Below are 20,996 nucleotides of genomic sequence, written 5' to 3'. Positions count from 1 at the left end.
CTATGGGCTTCCGATTCAGTCGAGACTGATTGAAGAGGTACCGGATGGGTTGGTGCCGTGAGTACATTCGTTTGGGGGCTGTGATCAGCGCACATCCGTATGTGCTTAGTGTGAGCCGGATGGAAGCGGCTCGGTGTCGTGGTATCCACGCCTGGGCCGTCCTGTTTGACACTTGTCTCTTTGGTGAGGTGGGTCTTGGGCTCGCTCGCTTTGCCCTAAACCAATAGGAGCGAAGCCCCTATGGGCAAAGCTTCACGATATAGAACGATGGTTACTTTCGTAACCCTATGAGTGGAGCGTCACCCATAGGGTTCATGCCCTGACCTGTCACTGACTGCTTTTCTCGTGGAGAAAGGTATGTCGGGAGGCAGATTGGGGTGTGACGACCTCTTTTATAGCCATGGGGGCAGATGGCCATGAGAGGTGCGATTTACCTATTTAAATTTTCAGTGCCTGCCTATTGGCAGAGGGGTAAACCAATAGGAGCGAAACCCCTATTGGCGACGCTCCACTCATTGAACTGGGGTTACGAAAGTAACCATCGTATTCACAGCACTATTGGTCAGTAATGACTCTATTATGTTGCTCCTTAACGTTTCACTATTAAGTTGGTCTAACGTAAAATACCCTAACTAGTTATCGTCACCTATATTGATAGATACCGTATCAATGTCATTAACGAATAGCTAATTTGCTGTTAAAACGACCAGTGGCAAAAGAAGATTTGTTCAGGATAGACAGAAACTTCGCTGGCTACAATCTTCCATAGCAACTTTATGGGAAGCCTAAAACTATTGCAAATATTTCTGGTGGATTTTCAAATTATGTCTTAGGATTTCTTCAGGGTAGACAAACACTTTGCTGGCTACACGATTCTTTTGTCGTCACCTATATTGACACAGTAGTTATTGTATCGATGTCAATTACGAATGGCTAATAAGCTGTTTAAATGGCCATAATTCCCCACAGAAGGCCAAAGGCTAATTGTCATGGTTTGCCACTGAAAGGGAAACAGCCCCAGTATAGCCCTGTTGTCCATGTGTCAGAGTTAGTAGGAGTTGTTTTTCACAGAGTTGTGTGGTATGCATATGGATTCAGGCTTCTCAGATCATGGCTGGTTGGTTGGCATTCCAGACTCACTCTGTAATTGTCGCTCCACTCCTACAGAGAACACTCCTCTCTTTTCCTCTCTTCTCCATAACACACTTTGACATTTTATACAGACTGACGTAATCCGGTCATTACCTGAATCCGGTCATTTTTCCCCACTGGTAAATTACAACAGTATGCGTCATAATCACCACCACAACTTGTAGGTGTGTAAAATAAAAATGACATATCACAGCAAAATATTTACAGTTGTGTTCAAAAGTTTGCATACCCTTGGAGAATTGGAAATATATGTACCATTTGTAAAGAAAACATGAGTGAGCAGACAAAACATGTCTATTTCCTGTGGGATTCACATTTAATTGTAGGTCATAACAGAATGGTACAATCATAAAACAAAATATGGCAACAAAGAAGAAAATGAACTGACCCCTGTTCAGATGTCTGCATACCCTTAATTCTTAATACTGTGTATAGCACACTTTAGCATCAATGACAGTGTGCAGTCTTTTGTAATAGTTGTCTATGAGGCCATGAATTCTTGCAGGTGGTATAGCTGCCCATTCGTCTTGGCAAAATGCCTCCAGGTCATGCAAAGTCTTTGGTCGTCTTGCATGAACCGCACGTTTGAGATCTCCCCAGTGTGGCTCCATGATATTAAGGTCAGGAGACTGCGATGGAGGGTCAACTTGGCCTAGTGCATTGTTGTGCTGGAAAGTCCAAGAGCATGCCATGCGCAGCTTTCGTGCAGAAGAATGCAAATTGTCAGCCAGTATTTTCTGATAACATGCTGCATTCATCTTGCCATCAATTTTCACGAGATTCCCCATGCCTTTAGAGCTCACACACCCCCAAAACATCAGTGAGCCACCACCATGCTTCACAGTGTGGATTGTATTCTCTTCACTATAGGCCTTATTGATCCTTCTCCAAACATGGTTGTGACCATAAAGCTCTATTTTGGTCTCGTCTCCAAATTACAGTGTGCCAGAGACTGTGAGGTGTGTCAAGGTGTTGTCGGGCATATTGTAACCAGGCTTTTTTTTGGCATTGGCACAGTAAAGGCATCTTTCTGGAACTGGACCTTGCATCTCGTTTCTGTTCAAGTATTGTCGTATTGTGCTCCTTTAAACAACCACACCGTCTTTTTCCAGAGCAGCCTGTATTTCTCCTGAGGTTACCTTTGGGTTAATCTTTGTACCTTTTATAACAATTCTTATAAAAGGTAACTCAAAGGTACCAGATTTGGCTTGGTTTCAAGAGATCCCCATATTTTCCACTTCTCAATAAGTGATTGAACAGTACTGACTGGCATTTGCAAGTCTTTGGACATCTTTTTATATCCTTTTTCATCTTAATAAAGTTCCATTAACTTGTTACACAGGTATTTTGACAGTTATTTTCTGCTCCCCATGGCTCAGTATCTAGCCTGCTCAGTGCATCAAAGTGTGAGCTAACAAACTCATTTACTATTTATACACAGACACTAATGACAATTTTAAAAGCCACAGGTGTGGGAGATTCACCTTTAATTGCAATTTTCACTAGTGTGTGGTATGTAACAAGGTCAAACATTCAAGGGTATGTAAACTTTTGATCAGGGCGATTTGGGGGACTTCTGTTATCATTATTATTTAAAAAGGAGCCAAACAACTGTGATAATAAATGGCTTCATGTGATCACTATCCTTAATTAAAACATGTCATATTTTCCAAAGCGATGCCAAAATATCACAGTTTCTGCCAGGGTATGCAAACTAATGAGCGCAACTGTATCTGAGAAAATATGTCTAGTTATGGTGTGATAGCAGTAGTATAGAAGATCAATCACCATTGTTTCACCTCACATCCCAAGTTTCCTTGAACTATACAATAAGGCTGAGGTACAATAATGAGGTAGATGAATGTTCATGCTTCCTGACACAATGTGCATTACGAACCTGGACTTAACATAGTAAGGACTTTCAACAGGATTACTATCTGTGGTTTCAGAATAAAACATGAATACCTAATTTACATACCAAATGTACCCCTAAATGCATCTGCGCCAGTTACATGCAAGATTTGGAATTGTACAAATTATGTTCTTGATGGAAGAATGTGCTTAACTTTCTAAATCACCTGCCAGTGTTGAAATACAGTGGGGAGAACAAGTATTTGATAACCTGCCGATTTTGCAGGTTTTCCTACTTACAAAGCATGTAGAAGTCAGTACTTTCTATCATAGGTACACTTCAACTGTGAGAGACGGAATCTAAAACAAAAATCCAGAAAATCACATTGTATGATTTTTAAATAATTAATTTGCATTTTATTGCATGACATAAGTATTTGATCACCTACCAACCAGTAAGAATTCCGGCTCTCACAGACCAGTTAGATTTTCTTTAAGAAGCCCTCCTGTTCTCCACTCATTACCTGTATTAACTGCACCTGTTTGAACTCGTTACCTGTATAAAAGACCTGTCCACACACTCAATCAAACAGACTCCAACCTCTCCACAATGGCCAAAACCAGAGAGCTGTGTAAGGACATCAGGGATAGAATTGTACCCATACCTGCACAAGGCTGGGATGGGCTACAGGACAATAGGCAAGCAGCTTGGTGAGAAGGCAACAACTGTTGGCGCAATTATTAGAAAGTGGAAGAAGTTCAAGATGATGGTCAATATCCCTCGGTCTGGGGCTCCATGCAAGATCTCACCTCGTGGGGCATCAATGATCATGAGGATGGTGAGGGATCAGCCCAGAACTACACGGCAGGACCTGGTCAATGACCCGAAGAGAGCTGGGACCACAGTTTAAAAAAAAAAAACATTAACACACTGCACTGTCATGGATTAAAATCCTGCAGCACACGCAAGGTCCCCCTGCTCAAGCCAAGCGCATGTCCAGGCCCGTCTGAAGTCATGTGGTCTGATGAGACAAAAATAGAGCTTTTTGGTCTAAACTCCACTCGCCGTGTTTGAAGGAAGAAGAAGGATGAGTACAACCCCAAGAACACTATCCCAACCGTGAAGCATGGAGGTGGAAACATCATTCTTTGGGGATTCTTCAGGAAACGTATGATCTCTGTAATGGCAAACAAAGGATTCTGTACCAAATATTAAGTTCTGCTTTTCTGATGTATCAAATACTTATGTCATGCAATAAAATGCTAATTAATTACTTAAAAATCATACAGTGATTTTCAGGATTTTTGTTTTAGATTCCGTCACTCACAGTTGAAGAGTATCTATGATAAAAATTGCAGACTTGCAAAATCGGCAAGTGTATCAAATACTTGTTTTTGATACACTTCAACATACTTCTCTGGTTTTGAGGTTCAACTATAAGACAGACGGATTCACACAAAGGGGATTTGGGAAGGGTCCAATATTTGCATGTTTTGATTCTGTTCATTTTAGACTATGCCAAGAACTATCATTTGTATAGGCCAAGCCTATACCAAAAAGTATTATATAAAACAATTTGAAAAAATATATTACATTAGAATATATGTACATATTTGATTTTATTTGTAGGCTGAGTAAGGTTTTTACCCTATGAGGTAGTATCTGGTATGCCCTGTTTTTATTCTTACCACTGAAGACTAAAAACAATAAAGATATGGCTTTGGTAGCTCAAATAAAAGTTATGTTGCTATCTGGGAACATAAAACGAACAGCTGCCATCCGGGAATATTGTAACGCCACTCATTGCAACCAGACAGTTAATGGTTTTCCTCATATGCAACAATGATGAGAGCTAGTAGCCTAGCCAAAATGCTGGTAAAGAATAATGTAATAAAATAAATTTGCTTGATTTGATTTTGTTCTTGGCTAGACATTTTCAGTTGATAGGCTAAAACAGTTTGTTTACCCAGTCTTTATTGATAGGCCTATTCATTTAGGATATCTGTTTAATGTTGTTCCATTGTAGGTATAATTTGCACTTGCTACTGTATATGGTAGCATTAATATTCAATTTTATGTGGATTTCAGCAATTTCTTTAAAATTTAGCAATATTTTGTGTTCTCATTGTGCCTTGTTAACGTTCTCTCCTTTATAATATAATATTTATTTTATCTTATATCTTTTCAAAATCAATACTAAAAAAGGTTAAGGATATTCAGTGCAACTGTACAACAGACAGGACAAAATACAATAACTTCAAAATGCATTGAGGCAATGAGGCAAAGCGCCTTCCCTAGTCTAAAGATATTAGCCTACTGTATGAGAATACTACCAAATGTATTACCTATTACATTCCTATTGTTATGGTCAATTCAGGTATGGTGAGTCCAGACAGTGCATAATAGCAAAATGATGATGACAGTTAAGTGAGGTTTATGATCTTTATTGACAGAGATCTTCACCCAGGGAGCGCTAATCTAGAATTAACTGTTCTTAATCATCATTTCCATCCCATTTCAATATTGCCATTCCTATCAAAAGCTCTAAAGAAAGTACTTTTTCCCAGCTTTACTTTCTTTTAAATGATTACCATATTCTGGATAAATTCCTTTCAGATTTTAGGGAAAGCCATAGCACTGAGTCAGCTCTTCTTAAGGTATGAAATGATCTATTGTTGTTTAGGGACAATGAAAATTGTGCTATTTTAATTCTGCTTGATTGTAGTGCTGCCTTTATTCATAGTGCAGTTCCTCCTGCAGTAAAGCACCCCACGATATGATGCTACCACCCCCATGCTTCACGGTTGGGATGTGTAATTCGGCTTGGATGTTCCTTCAAACATAATCTTTATGGCAAAACAGTTACATTTTTGTTTTATCAGACCAGTCCCCAAGTATGATCTTTGTACCCCAGTTGCAAACCGCAGTCTGGCTTTATTATGGTGGTTTGGGAGTAGTGGCTTCTTCCTTGCTGAGCGGCCTTTCAGGTTATGTCGATATAGGACTTGTTTTACTGTGGATATACACCGATCAGCCATAACATTATGACCACTGACAGGTGAAGTGAATAACACTGGCACCGGTCAGTGGGTGGGATATGTTAGGCAGCAAGTGAACATTCTGTCATCAAAGTTGATGTGTTAGAAGCAAGAAAAATGGGCAAGCGTAAGGAGATCTGAGCAACTTTGACAAGGGCCAAATTGTGATGGCTAGACGACAGGGTTAGAGCATCTAAAAAAACTGCAGCCCTTGTGGGGTGCTCCCGGTCTGCAGTGGTCAGTACCTATCAAAAGTGGCCCAAGGAAGGAAAGGCAGTGAACCGGCGACAGGGACATGAGCAGCCAAGACTCACTGATGCACGTGGGGAGTGAAGGCTGGCCCGTGTGGTCCGATCCAACAGACGAGCTACTGTAGCTCAAATTGCTGAAAAAGTCAATGCTGGTATTGACAGAAATGTGTCAGAACACACAGTACATCACATTTTGTTGCGTATGGAGCTGCATAGCCGCAGACCAGTCAGGTTGCCCATGCAGACCCCTATCCACTGCCGAAAGTGCCTACAATGGGCATGTGAGCATCAGAACTGGACCAAGGAGCAATGGAAGGTGGCCTGGTCTGATGAATCACATTTTCTTAAACGTCACATGGATGGCCGGGTGAGTGTTTGTCACTTAACTGGAGAACACATGGCACCAGGATGCACTATGGAAAGAAGGCAAACCAGCGGAGGCAGTGTGATGCTTTGGGCAATGTTCTGCTGGGAAACCTTGGGTCCTGCCATTCATGTGGATGTTACTGTGACACGTACCACCTACCTGAGCATTGTTGCAGATCATGTGTACCCTTTCATGGCAATGATATTCCCTGATGGCATTGGCCTTTTTCATCAGGATAATGCACCGTGAGACACAGCAAAAATGGTGCAGGAATGGTTTGACGTTCAAGATGTTGACTTGGCCATCACATTCCCTAGATCTTCCATGGAGGGCCCACTTTGCAACTTACAGGACTTAAAGGATCTGCTGCTAATGTCTTGGTCCCAGATACCACAGCACACCTTCAGAGGTCTAGTGGAGTCCATGCCTCGATGGGTCAGGGCTGTTTTGGTGGCAAAAGGGGTCCTACACAATATGTGACAGAATTCAGGAATTCATGGGCTTATATCCCATGTCAATACTTTTCAGGAAAGCCGTTTGTAAGATGAAAAACTAGTTCCTGTCTTTTTTTGCAGAAATGCCTTCTTGAAGATGTGAACTTAAATGTGACTTAATAACAAACTAGTACACAAAGTGTAAATGCGAATACAATTTAAAACGCAAACCCTTGTTTTACCAGGAAAATACAGAACTTTTCCTGCTAGACATGATTGGCTGAGATAATGAGGGGCTGGACATGCTAACATACTTCTGATTGGTCAGCCGAATCCCTTGTTTCTGTCTTTACTCCCATTAGTTGTTCAGTAGAATTACTACCCAGGGTTTTTCAGAAGCAGACAACTGCAATTGTGTTGCTTCAGCTGTAAATCACATCGCTGCAATGAATTTACCTGGCATTATCAACAAAACTCAGAAGATGAATCGGAAGATGATGAGGAAATCCCTGACTTGGATACTGTTCAAAACATTCAGGTAAATTTGAGGCATTTCATTGCAATGCCAGTGGACGAAAGGAAAACACTGGCTCGTCTTATATAAAACAACTGTCTAAGGATTACATTTACAAGCAAAGGACAACCAAGGAATCTACGATTGAGACCACAATGAAAGATGAACAGATTCTTGCATTGAACACCTTGAGGGTGAACGGTTGTGAAAACACACAGCGTAGTAAACAAAGTCAACAGACCAATCGCATACGATGAAGGACTCCGTATGTAATCACAGATATTCTGTAATCGTGAAACATTAACATGTATACGGGCAAGTCTGATGTTTGCTAACTAGCTACAGATAATTCATTTTCAGCAGGTTGTCAAAGTCCTTTGGCTTGTTAGTTATCTAGCTATAGCAACTGACATTACTGTTAATGTTAGCTAGCTAGGTAACGATGCTAACTTACTAGCTAGCTAACATTTCCAGTCCTGTTTGTTGGGTAGCAAGCTTTTCTTCACAAGTGAGCAAAATTGATAATAAGCTACCTGATTGACCAGTCATTCATCCAGGTGTGTGTGATTATGCATAGCTATAATGTTTACATTGTCTTTCTGATTCTGATGGGTGAGGTGGACAACCCAGTCCATCAGTACAGTAAGACTTCTAAACAACTCAGTGGCTGTGCACCTGCACTTAAACGATCTGCACTTATATTGCTGCTACTGTTTAATATGAATCCTGCTGCTAAGCTCATTTACCTTTCACTAGTGTTTATACTTGATTTATTAAGTGTATGTGAAAAAAACTATTTTATTTGGTTTGATATAGTATGTGTTTATTAGAGACCAACCAGACCCGTTTAGCACAAGGCCAGTGTCTCCAATTGAATACTTAAATAGCTGATTGGGGTTAAGGCCTAAGAAGGTGTTGAACAGAATGGGCGTGAACAAAGACCAGCTCTCTGGCAAGTGTGAATCTTTCAAACCTCTTTTCTTAGATATAAGTAGAGCAGATTATCAACTTTTAAAGGAGCATTTCTTTCCTATTACGTAATCAAACAGAGTTTTATACCATTATAAAGCTCTGCATCTGGACATTTATAAAATAAAATAAAAAAGCCATACTAAAATTTTGCGATAGGAGTCCATTCCTGAATTGGCTGATCGGTGAAGATATTTTACCTGATAAAGATTTGTACCGGTTTCCTCCAGCATCTTCACAAGGTCCTTTCCTGTTGTTCTGGGACTGATTTGCACTTTTCACACCAATGTACATTCCTCTCTGGGAAACAGAACGCGTCTCCTTCCTGATCAGTATGGCGGCTGCGTGCCTGCATGGTCGCGTTCTATTGTTCAGACAGATGAACGTGGTATCTTCAGGCATTTAGAAACTGCTCCCAAGGATGAACCAGACTTGTGGGTGTCTACAATGTTTTTTCTGAGGCCTTGGCTGACTTATTTTGATTCTCCCATGATGTCAGGCAAAGAGGCAGAGTTTGAAGGTAGGCCTTGAAATACATCCACAGGTACGCCTCCAACTGACTCAAATGTCAATTAGCGTAACAGAATCCTCTAAAGCCATGACATAATTTCAGAGAATTTTCCACGTTGTTTAATGGGACAGCAAATTTAGTTCATGTAATCTTCTGACCCACTGGAATTGTGATGTAGCCAATTTTAAGTGAAATAGTCTGTAAACAATTGTTGAAAAAAATTACTTGTGTCATGGACAAAGTAGTCATACCAAAACTATTGTTTGTTCACACAAAATTTAAAAAATGTGGTTGAAAAATGAGTTTTAATGACTTCAACCTAAGTGTAGGTAAACATCCGACTTCTACTGTATATAATAACTTAGAGAACTTTTAAGGCACATGATTCGTCAACATGAATGCCCGGACCCAGGGTTTCCCAGTGGAACATTGCACACAGCACCACACTCCCTCCACTGGCTTGTCGTCTTCCTGCAGCGCATCCTGGTATCATCACTTCGCCAGGTAGATGCCGCACACGTACGCAGTGTTGCATGTGATGTAAAAGAACCTGGAAAACTCTTCAATGCTCGCATGCTCATTGTAGGTGCTTTTGATGGTGGACAGGGGTCATCATGGGCACTCTGACCGGTCTGCAGCTACACCAACCAAATTATTTTTCTCACTCATAGGCATGCTATCATGAGTACTATGCTAGAAGGAAACATTTCTGTGGTGCTGCCATACAAAAAACAAACAACTCAAAGATAAATGCACACAGTACATCTTATTAACACAGTACATTTTATAAAACTCACCTGAGACACCAACAGTTTCTGCCACCATCCTCCAAGCATTATTGTACTTGCCCCCCTGCAACAATTAGCTTTGCCTCCAGTTGGTAGCAGAACGTTTCACATGGAACAAATATTTCACATGCTGTTGCAGTATAACGAATGACCAACAAGGAAGACCCTCTCTTGTTTATGAAAGACTTGACTTTCATTGGATAAACGCCTCCCGTTAGACAGATTCATTTGCATAATATTGATCGTGGCCCAGCTTCTGAATGCACGCTGCCTTCCCGAGATGCTTCGCGCAACCGTCAACGATGCCTTGATGCTATCCATAGAAAGTGAATTGTATCAGTTTGAGGCAGTGGGCGTGCCATAACAATGGATGTGCACCGTGAGGTTGAATTCTTGATTTTGGGGGCGGATTGGGTGTATTGACTCACTAAGAATTCATACAAATAATGGAAACTCAATTATGTAGGGAACAATTACAGAATTTCAGCATATGTTTGTTTCAGCTCTTTGGGTTTCTGGCATTACTTTTGTCAGCCTAGCTTCTGAACTGCCGTTTTTGTGGAAGATGCCACAGGTCAGCTGACACACCAACTATAGTAAAACTATGGTAAATGTTGGATAATGGACAGTGAATGACTGATCACTGAAGTGGAGAAGTATAGGTTTTTGTATGTCCCAAATCAGCGACCTTACCATGAAGGAGCAACTTAATAATTGTGAAAAACATAAACAAATATTTTTTTGATTAGTTTCAACTTTATTGTCATTGAACCGTACAAGTACAGAACAACAAAATAGAGGAGTGCAGAAAAATGTACATGTATGTACAAGTGGAATGTATAAGTGTGCAATTAATGCAAATGCATTACATATGGCAATTCTAAATGTGCAGCGGAAAATTCACAAATTTACAGGCATTAAGTATAATGTATTTTACTTAACCATTATTAAAATAAATAACATTCTTCGTCTGTTCTTCTCCCCTTTACAAAAAATGCTCTCAGCAGCAAGTAAAATGTCGCGACGCTGATGGCAATGCAACGCAATGTAGTGTTGCTACACCATTACAAAAAGTTATACTAGAATAGGACTCAATAAATTGTCTATTTTCTATTAAGAAAAATATTTGACATTTTCTGGGTATAACATTTTGTTTGTTGAGGTCTTAAAAAGGTCCTATATTTTAAAACAGCATTTTCACCATAAAAAAACTATAAAATCACTAAATGTTTTAATAGCCTAACCTATAAATGTTCTTGAAGTGTAACACTCAAAGCACACCAGTGTGATGTGTCATGCCAAATCAGGAGTCTTCAAAAGTGTTATATAAAAACTACATTTATTTGAGGAATGTTTAATAAAACACCTTTTAGTACAACATTTTTCTAATTAAGGTGCAACAGTGTGAACAATAATGAATAATTATTGCATACGTTGTGGGCATGTGAAAAGTACATTTTGAGAGATCCAGACAATGTCCTCCATTCATGCTGCTACAAGCACATGACATGCTTGCAGCATGGGGATAAGACTGATCAGCTGAGCACATGCTCCGGACTGAATACGACATTGTTCTATCAATGCTCACAGTTTTTTTTTCCTACTGTCTTTGCAGCTTATCTGAGGAGAACTGCACCAAATCTCCATTTGGGTATTCAAAAAGAAATGAATGAGAGTCTTTCATATTTTAGAGTACTAACAAGGTGTTTGCAGTTGTGCCTTACATCAAAGCTGAACAGAATTTGTCCCTTCAAGACACTGAAAAGTAGTTAATATGACAACAAACAACAAAGAAGCGCTGTTAGACTGAGATTATACAAGATGCTGGAAGCCTTTGACCAACACATCTCTGTTACACTAACAAATGCCATCTTCATTACTAATGTATCTGAAAGTATCCCTCCAATAATTATCCACACATTTTTGTGTTTGCAAATGCCCAACAGTCCACAAGGAGTCACTAAAATGTGATGTAAAAATTCCCAGGAACTAAATAAGTTAGGAAGTCTTTCTAGAGCTGGCCATTCGGCCACACAAAATAATTAGGCAAGAAAGGCTTTGGTGAGGGAAGTAACCAAGACTATAACCAAGCTTCACTGTGGAGACGAGAGAACCTGACAGAAAGACAACCATCTCTTCAACAGGACTATAAGGAAATGCTAGAAGAAAGTCACTCCTGAGTAAAAGGCATATGACAATCCAAGTGGAATTTCTGAAAATGAGGGAAAGGGTCCTCTGGTCTGATGAGTTAAAATTTAGGGAAGGATGAACAGAGCAAAACACAGAGAGGTCCTTGGACCTCAGAATGGGGTGAAGGTTATTTTTTTAATCAAAACTATGAAATCTAGGTGTGCAAAGCTAGTAGAGGCATACCCAAGAAGACTCAAAGCTATATGATCGGTGCCAACAGCCACATCTACAATGTACTTAATAAAGGGTTTTATTACATAGTCAATACATTTGCAAAAAAAATGTGCCTTGTCATTATGGGTTTGTAGATTGATGGTAAAACAATGGCAGAAATGCAGGTAATTAATTATAAGTATAGTATATAAGTATAAGTATATAAAACTAGTTGAGAAAATGAAATCATTTCCAAAGGCACTATATATTCAGAGATGCAATAAAAGACATCAAACAGACCATATCCTCAGGGTACATTTGTGTTCAATTATCTTCTATTTAAGGTTAGCTCAGAAAGTGCTTAGAATGCACTGCTAAACCTTGAAAAGCCACAGCAACAGTAAAACCCCTCACCGATTTGCCTACCTGGCAATCACATGAGCAGGTTGTGCTGAGAGACAAAAGAAAGCCTGAGCACAACACAGACACACTACGGCCACACTTTGTTGACACAGAGGCAGGGCTGTGTACACACTGCACCTTCCAGCCAAGATTACCACACAAACACACCCAGTTCGTCATTCCATTTTTTTTTATAGCCTTATGAAACCCTTACCATTGGAACAAAACTGATTATTAATTTTAAATGTGTATTACACTGTATATATGTAATTTATTTATAGGTATGCGTTTAAGTCCAACATATATTTTATCCTAGATCTGCAGGAGCCATGGTCTACCATCCAAACTACAAATGACCACATAAAAATGCAGAAGTAGCACATGACTCCTTTTTTTTCTGTCAAAGGTGTAATTCTATCTTTTCAATTCTGCACGAACACTCATTGCCTCACGTACCTTTATCATATCTTCAAGTTTCACCTTTATTCTTTTATTCCCTCAATTAAATGACATCAGCATATATTGTACAGGTTAGTCAGTCTTTCCCTCTTAATGTAATGACAGCGACGCCCCGCCGTTGCTATATTGCGATGTGGCACCACAAAAAAACGTTTTCATGAAATACAGATTTTTCCTGATCACAGTTTACCATCGCGCACAGTTTATTATTGCATGAGCATCAGAGCAGAGCAACAACGTCCTGCACTCAACGTTCCAAGTATCAAGCTAGCGAGTGAGGTCAGAGATACATAACTGGATGTGTCTGTGCATGGGCATTTTTGTATTGAACTGTAAGTGGCTATCACACTGACATAAAGTTAGCCATCGTCCGAGCGACAAATAAACAGGTAAGAAGCAAGCTAGCTAACTAACTGTCAAAATCGATAGCTACAATCGTCTACAATAGATAAACATCATGCAAACATCATTAGAGTTTGGTCAGCAACAACAAGACCTCCAGCTTTTGTATTTTGCCTTGAAAATAAGGGTGCATTGAAGTGTTATATACATTTGGCAGCAACAATAAAACTTCAGGTTTTTGTATTTTGCCTTTAAAAAAACAAAAGCCTGTGGTGTGTATATATAGTGTGTATTGTTAAAATTTTCTAAAGAAAAACTGGGGGAAAATATAAAGGAAACAAAATTACTATTTAAATAATACTTTACATAAGGTAAATAATATAATAAGATGTAACACACTGAGAACTGGTTAAAGTTAACACAGAGAACATATGAAATATAAAAAAGCCTATTTTTATGTTATTGTTGTTCATTTGCATGTGCTCATTAGCTTTGGAGGGATTGTGTTATAAATCAAATACACAGTAATATACAAGGAATACTTAAGGCGGACAAACTATTCAGTGCAACAATGAATGTACTGTACAAAATATTAGTTTGTAAAGTTACAAATCCAATGTGAAATCATGGGGCACTGTGTGCAATATCCAGCAAAACTACACCCCCAATGCAACACAGTAATATACTGTACATGGAATTCATATTGCCACATTAGTTTAGTAGCTAGTGGCTTATGAGTCTGGGAAGTCATTTATGAATGGTTTTAGAGAATGGTTAATTGAGGAGGAGTACTTAGGTTATTATTAGAAAATGATGTTAAGACAGTATTGCCAAATTATGTTAAGTAAATAAAGTTGACAAGAGAGAGGCAAGTCTGCAGGTATGAAGTTCAGGCATTTCACGCATCAAGCATTTTGTGTCCCGCAACCCCCCCCTCCACACTGTTGGGAAAAAAACATTAGGGGAAACACTTTGTGTATTAATGCATCCAACTCACCTATGTACAACGAGGAGTCTTTCCTCTTCACATGGTCATCTATGTAGGACACACCCAAGGGCTGAACTGGAGTGGCTCCAATCCCCAGCAGCATTTGGGCCCCAATCAGCAACAGGTACATCATGTTGGTGTTGGCTTTGTTTGAACAAAGCTCCTCTATATACTGACCACCATTCCTTGTACTGTTGGCACATCCATTCCTGCCCACCTCAGTTCTCCATGTCTGCCCTGGCTGGTACTCATATTGGTTGGTTAGAAACTCTGGCAGTGCTGACAGTAGAGCTCCTAGCGCCATGACGATACCCCCACAGCCAATTAACCTTGGCCGGTGGGCTTTGGCCCCAAAGTAGCTGACGAATAGGATGAGAGCCAGGTTGCCAATCTCAAAGCTGCTGGCAATCACACCCACGTCGGCACTTTGGAGGTTGAAACGTCTCTCTAGGGTGGTCAGGACACTCACCTGAGAAATCAACAGCAGAGGAAATATGTTACAATGTAAAAATGTTTTAAAAACTTTTCAATACTTATTTTATTCAACCCCACATCAGAATGGGAGAATGAAAAACATTGAGACTTGTCCTCCAAGGCACTTTTTCCCAAGCCGTTCTACTTATTACACTGCTTGCTCAATCGTAAGCAGTGTAAAAGTTTTCTAAAGTGTTTCACATGCACTGAATGGATCCACATTTCCAGGCCAACCACCATGATTAAGCTTGTATGCACAACTAGAAGACAAGGCAGCTTGACAGAAACCCCTGGCGGCGCTTAGCCAATGTGAATAGTATTTAAACACCTGGCCATAATGACACAGTTCTACTATGAGGTGACTAAAACCACTGAGCGACTCGGGGGCCCATTCCTAATAAAGTCAGAATTAAGCCTCATATTTGAGATTATCAAAATGTTTGTAATATTTCAGATATCTTAAACATATGAATACATAAAATGCTTCATATTGAAATCATAAGGATTAACAAACAGTATGCAAAAAAATAAATAATATTCATTACATGATGGTATTTTGGATCAAGTTGCAGACAGACCACATGAGGTTTTAGAGTAGATTATAGAAATATAAGTAAAATAAAATACCATGGTTTTGTAGTTGTCCTTTTAAATAACCACTTCATGTGGCATATACTGACACAAAGACCTCTTTCAAATGTTTCTTATTGTGGTCTGATTAAAATACACTGTCAATACTCGCAGCTTAATTTTGGGTCTTCCGCCTGCACGGACATACACACAGGCGCATGTACACAAACTCCACTTAATGCTAATGAAAGAAAAGACCCAACATTAACGCCTCTTTGTCTCACCATTGACATTGCTAGTATAACATAGTAACACACTGTGGAATGCATAATGCATCTCCATTTCATTTCAAAGTACTAATGTCATATGTAATCCCATTAGAGACTTACTAAACCAAATTTTTAACCCATCTGCCCCTCTGGAAATCTCTTTTTCAAAGCTAAGGATCACGTTATGCATGTGTTATTTTACCCAAACATTCACACTTCTAAACCTTAAACCAATTGAATTAGCCTATTACTTTGGTCATATTTTTTAACAGCTGAAATAAAATATTGCCAGCAATTCTAGCATTGGGCAAAACTAAGTGTTTCATGAAGTTATTGTGTTGTTTTTATTCTGACGTATATCCAGAGATTCTGAAAAACTGACATGTTTTGCTTCTGCTAATAACTTGGACAAAATGCATTTTGCTATTGCTGGTTATATTAGGTAGTGTACTGACGTAAAAAAAAAAAGCTTGTTTTAAAGTGTACAAGCATGTCAGAATGTCTTCTAATCCTGTTTATTTTCTTCATTTTCAATTCCACATTTGACTCATCAGTTCAATCACCAAAGCAAACACTCATTTGGTAGGCTTATCATTGTTCTTTGGAACTAGTTGTAACATGTTGAAAAAGCCCTTAATAGGAATAATAGACAATAAAGCCAAGTGTGTACAAATGTGCCTGGTAGCCTTTTCAGAGAAGACTGAGAATGCAGAGTGGCGTTCCAGCAATCCTGGAAGCAAGAAAAAAATAAAATCACCATCTGCTCCTTTCCTCAGATCCCATGCCAAGCCAAATGCAACCAGTTGATGATACAGCTGGCACTCTCAGCACTCTAGCACAGAAACTCCAGCTCACCACCTCGCAAGTACAATAGAATGCTAGCTAGGCCAGGCAGGCCATGTAATGTCATTTTCTGCCCTGGCACTCAGGTGGCTGAAGGTGTGAGTTTAGTGAGCTCAGAAAAAGCTGAGCAACCAATTGTCCAATTATGTTCAGTCCACTAAATTGAGGGGTTATGTATAAAAGGGGCAGTTATTCTTACAAATAAAATAATTATGCAAAATCCTCAAATTGTATGTGACCATGTTTTGGAAAATGTTACAAACTCCTGTGGAGACATTACAACAAACAAGGTATTTTTGGTTAACAAATTTAAATAAAAATCTAAAATGAACTGAACAATTATAACAAAGACGATTCCTTATACACCATTTTCACAATAACTTTACGTAATTCACTTCACATACATGAAGTGTTAACTACACCGAACAACACAAGACAAAACAATTTTGAGGGAGCATAGAATTGTTTTTTTGAGTGCAGCAATGTCCAATACAGCGGTTGCCAAATAACTGAATATTATTTTCTCTACCAAAAGCCCCACCACAATTGCTTTAAAAATCTGGCAGTATTTCCAACTGTTCTCACAACAGCCCACATGACACACCAGGAACTACGCATCAGTCTTTTTCACCTGCAAGGCTGGAAAAGTGTGCTTTTCACAGTTAAATCCCAGTTAAATCCCAGAGTAAAACCATTGAAATTGTTGCAAGTTGCGTTTATATTTTTTGTTCAGGGTAGCTATTATATTTAAACAGTTAATAATGTTAGGAAATACATTACAAAATGTTATAAGAAAAGTAGATGAGTGAAAAAATGTAGTATGAAGTACTCGGAAAAACATGCCACTAATTAATTTGAGGTCAATAAACATCATATTTAAAGCAGAAAGTTATGGATTTATGTCATTGTACTTTTGGCTCAACAATCCTAGTTCTCTACTTACAGGGTAAATTCTGACTGGATAACAACATGCTTCATCCATGTAGGCTACACTGTTCCCATGGTCAGGAGTAGGCTTGTGCTTCAGTGGCAAATAATAGATAACATGTTCCACTCCAAATAAGGGCAAAGCATTCAGTTGATATTTTAATGTCTTTGGGAAGTGGCACTTGCCCAGCATGCCCCAAACTACTGTAATGGATGTGTGTGTGTGTTTTATCCAGAGAAATCAAGCTGAGACCTAGGTCTCTTTTACATTTAAAAATAAATGAAACTAGAAAACTATAAAATAATTAGAAAAGTGAGGATGAAAAAATATTTCAAAGGTAGAACCTACAGGACTAAAGTGGCTTCAACCAAAAAGACCTAGAGTATATGAGAAGCATGAAATGTTAAAGGGGCATTTCACCATGGGGAACCCTTTGAGAGATTACTAGGCTATTTTTCTTTTTTTGATACACACAACTGGCCAGAAGGAGCACTGGAAGGGATCTGCATGCCAAACAACACAGTATACACCTCTGTGTTAGTAAACAATGATTACATTTTGTGGGTGGAGCAGAACTGGTGGAAGAAAGTGACAGTAACCTCTTTACAACATAGGAATCATCTGGACACCTTCTCCAATTATTTTGAAAAGTAAATGTTATATCACGGATATAATAAATGCATCCCATTCATTCATTACATGCTTGCAAAAATATCAAGTGATCTAAGTTAAACTGTCTAAATATGAGCAATTTGGTTTGTTTGCATGCTAATTCTGCTTACACGCTAGCTAATGTTGCTAACGTTGGTCAATGGTTTTAACCTTTATGAAGTAGCCTACTGAGAATGCCAGTAGGTTTTTGTGGTTGCTTCGGTTATTTTCAACGGGTGATATTTTCAATGGGTGACAAGTCTGGAATGCAGGCAGGCCAGTTTAGCACCCGGACTCTTTTACTACGGAGCCATGCTCTGTGATTTGACAAATAAACCTTGAAACTTGTGATATGTGAAGAATGTAGTTTAGCATTGTCTTGCAGAAATAAGCAAAGTCTTCCCTGAAACAGTCTGGCAACATATGGCAGCATATGTTGCTCCAAAACCTGTACATATTGTTCAGCATTAATGGTGCCTTCACAGATGTGCAAGTCACTAATGCCATGTACACTACTGCACCCCCATACCATCACGGATGGTGGCTTTTGAACTGTACACTGATCAAAAGCTGGATGGTCCCTCTCCACTTTAGTCCAGAGGACGTGGCATCCATGATTCACAAAAATTTTTAAAAATTATTAGTCGGGCCACAGTTTTCCAATTCACCTCAGTCCATATTAAATGTTTTAATAATTTTTATTTTACCTTTATTTAACCAGGTAGACCGATTGAGAACTGATTCTCATTTGCAACGGCGACCTGGCCAAGACAAAGCACAAATGTGCAAGACACCATACAGTTGCACAGATTACACAGAGTACAAAATACAAAAAGTAGAGTCTGTATAAAATACAAATGCAGTACAGAGTCTATATACAGTTAGTGCAAAAGTGAAGTACTTTTGGTAAAAGTACAAATCCGCTAGAGAGTCTAGCAAAAAGTGTAAAACACAGTAGAGAGTGTTATATAGTTTGTGCAAAGTGAGATGTATTTTGCGAGGTAGATCAGTTAGTGCGCAAAAGTGGTGTGGCAAAGACAATAGAGATCATAACACTAGGGCATACATGTGCTAATGGTATAGTGCAAAGGAGCAATAATATAAGACAATTGTGCAGGTAAGACTGCAAATGTGCCATGGGGCATGACAGAGATAATAAGGGCAGCTATGTGCCAGAACATGTGCATGATGGAGGAGAGTTAACACATACAACGAACGGTCAGTAGCTTAGACAGATGTTTTTTAAAGGCAGTGAGGGGAATGAGGGTCTCCAGTTTCAGGGTTTTTTGTAATTTGTTCCAGTCATTGGCAGCTGAGAACTGGAAGGAGTGGCGGCCGAAGGAGGTGTGGGCTTTTGAGGGACCAGAGAGATGTACCTGCTTGAGCGCAGTCTGCGGGTTGGTAACGCTAAGGTGACCAGTGAGCTTAGGTACAGAGGGGCTTTGCCTAGCAAACACATGTAAATTAATTGGTACCAGTGAGATAGGTGCCGGGTGTGTAATGAGGGCCAGCCAACTAATGCTTAAAGGTTGCAGTGGTGGGTATTATAACTTGAGCAAAATGGATGCCACTGTGGTGCACCACATCCTGTTTCATCAGGAGAGAGTTTGAGGCTGTTCTATATATGACCTAAGTTTAAGATTGGTATCATTTTTATCAGGGCAAGTTTGGCAGCACAAGTGAAGGAGGCCCTGTTGTGGAAATGGAAGTCAACCCTAGACTTAATTTTAGACTGGAGATGGTTTATGTGGGTCTGGAGGGAGAGTGAGTGGTCTAACCAGACACCTAGATATTTGTAGGTGTTCACGTATTCTAACTCAAACCCATCAAAAGTGGTGACGCTAGTCAGACGGGCAGGTGTGGGCAGTGATCGGTTGAACAGCATGCACTTACTTTTACCAGAGTTCAGTAGTAGTTGAAGCTCATGGAAGGAGTGCTGTATGGCATTAAAGCTTTCCTGGAGGTTTTGTAAGCAGTGTTCAATGAAGGGCAACATCATTAATATACAGTGAGAATAGAGTAGGCACGAGATTCGAACCCTGTGGAAGCCCCATAGAGACAGCCATAGGTCCAGACAGCAGGCCCTCCGATTTAACACACTGGACCCTATCTGAGAAGTAGTTGGTAAACCAGGCGAGGAAGTCATTTGAGAAACCAAGGCTATTGAGTCTGCCAACATGAATAGAATGGTTGACAGAGTCAAAGGCCTTGGACAGGTCAATGGGCACAGTTGCACAGTAGTGTTTTTTATCGATTGCAGCTATGATGTTATTTAAGACCTTAAGCGTAGCCGTGGTGCACCCATGACCAGCACGGAAGCCAAAATGCATGGCGGAGAGGTTGTAGTGGGACTCAAGATGGTTGGTGATTTGTTTGTTTACCAGACTTTTGAAGACTTTAGAAAGACAGAGCAGGATGGATGTACAGTATCTCCCAGAAGTGAGTACACCCCTCACATTTTTGTAAGTATTTGATTATACCTTTTCATGTGACAACACTGAAGAAATGCCACTTTGCGACAATGTGAAGTAGTGAGTGTACAGCTTGTATATCAGTGGAGATTTGCTGTCCCCTCAAAATAACTCAACACACAGCCATTAATGTCTATAACGCTGGCAACAAAAGTGAGTACATCCCTAAGTGAAAATGTCCAAATTGGGCCCAAAGTGTAAATATTTTGTGTGGCCACAATTATTTTCCAGCACTGCCTTAACCCTCTTGGGCATAGAGTTCACCAGAGCTTCACAGGTTGCCACTGGAGTCCTCTTCCACTCCTCCCTGACGACATCACAGAGCTGGTGGATGTTAGAGACCGTGTGCTCCTCCACCTTCTGTTTGAGGATGCCCCACA

The 20,996-nt window shown here is 39.7% G+C and overlaps 1 protein-coding gene across 1 annotated transcript in view; it reads right to left on the bottom strand.

Annotated features, from left to right (window-relative positions):
* Positions 1 to 20,996, bottom strand: part of slco3a1 (solute carrier organic anion transporter family, member 3A1) — a 63,969-nt gene that overhangs the window by 39,622 nt on the left and 3,351 nt on the right. Inside the window, exon 2 of the mRNA XM_010883847.3 lies at positions 14,420 to 14,879. Within this exon, the coding sequence (XP_010882149.1) occupies positions 14,420 to 14,879 (460 nt within the window). The remainder of the gene's footprint in view (positions 1 to 14,419; positions 14,880 to 20,996) is intronic.

This window comes from Esox lucius, chromosome 19, assembly GCF_011004845.1.
Source record: "Esox lucius isolate fEsoLuc1 chromosome 19, fEsoLuc1.pri, whole genome shotgun sequence".
Classification (NCBI taxonomy): domain Eukaryota; kingdom Metazoa; phylum Chordata; class Actinopteri; order Esociformes; family Esocidae; genus Esox; species Esox lucius.
The sequence above is the reverse complement of the archived record's forward strand: the minus strand, read 5'-3'. Positions and strand labels throughout refer to the sequence as shown.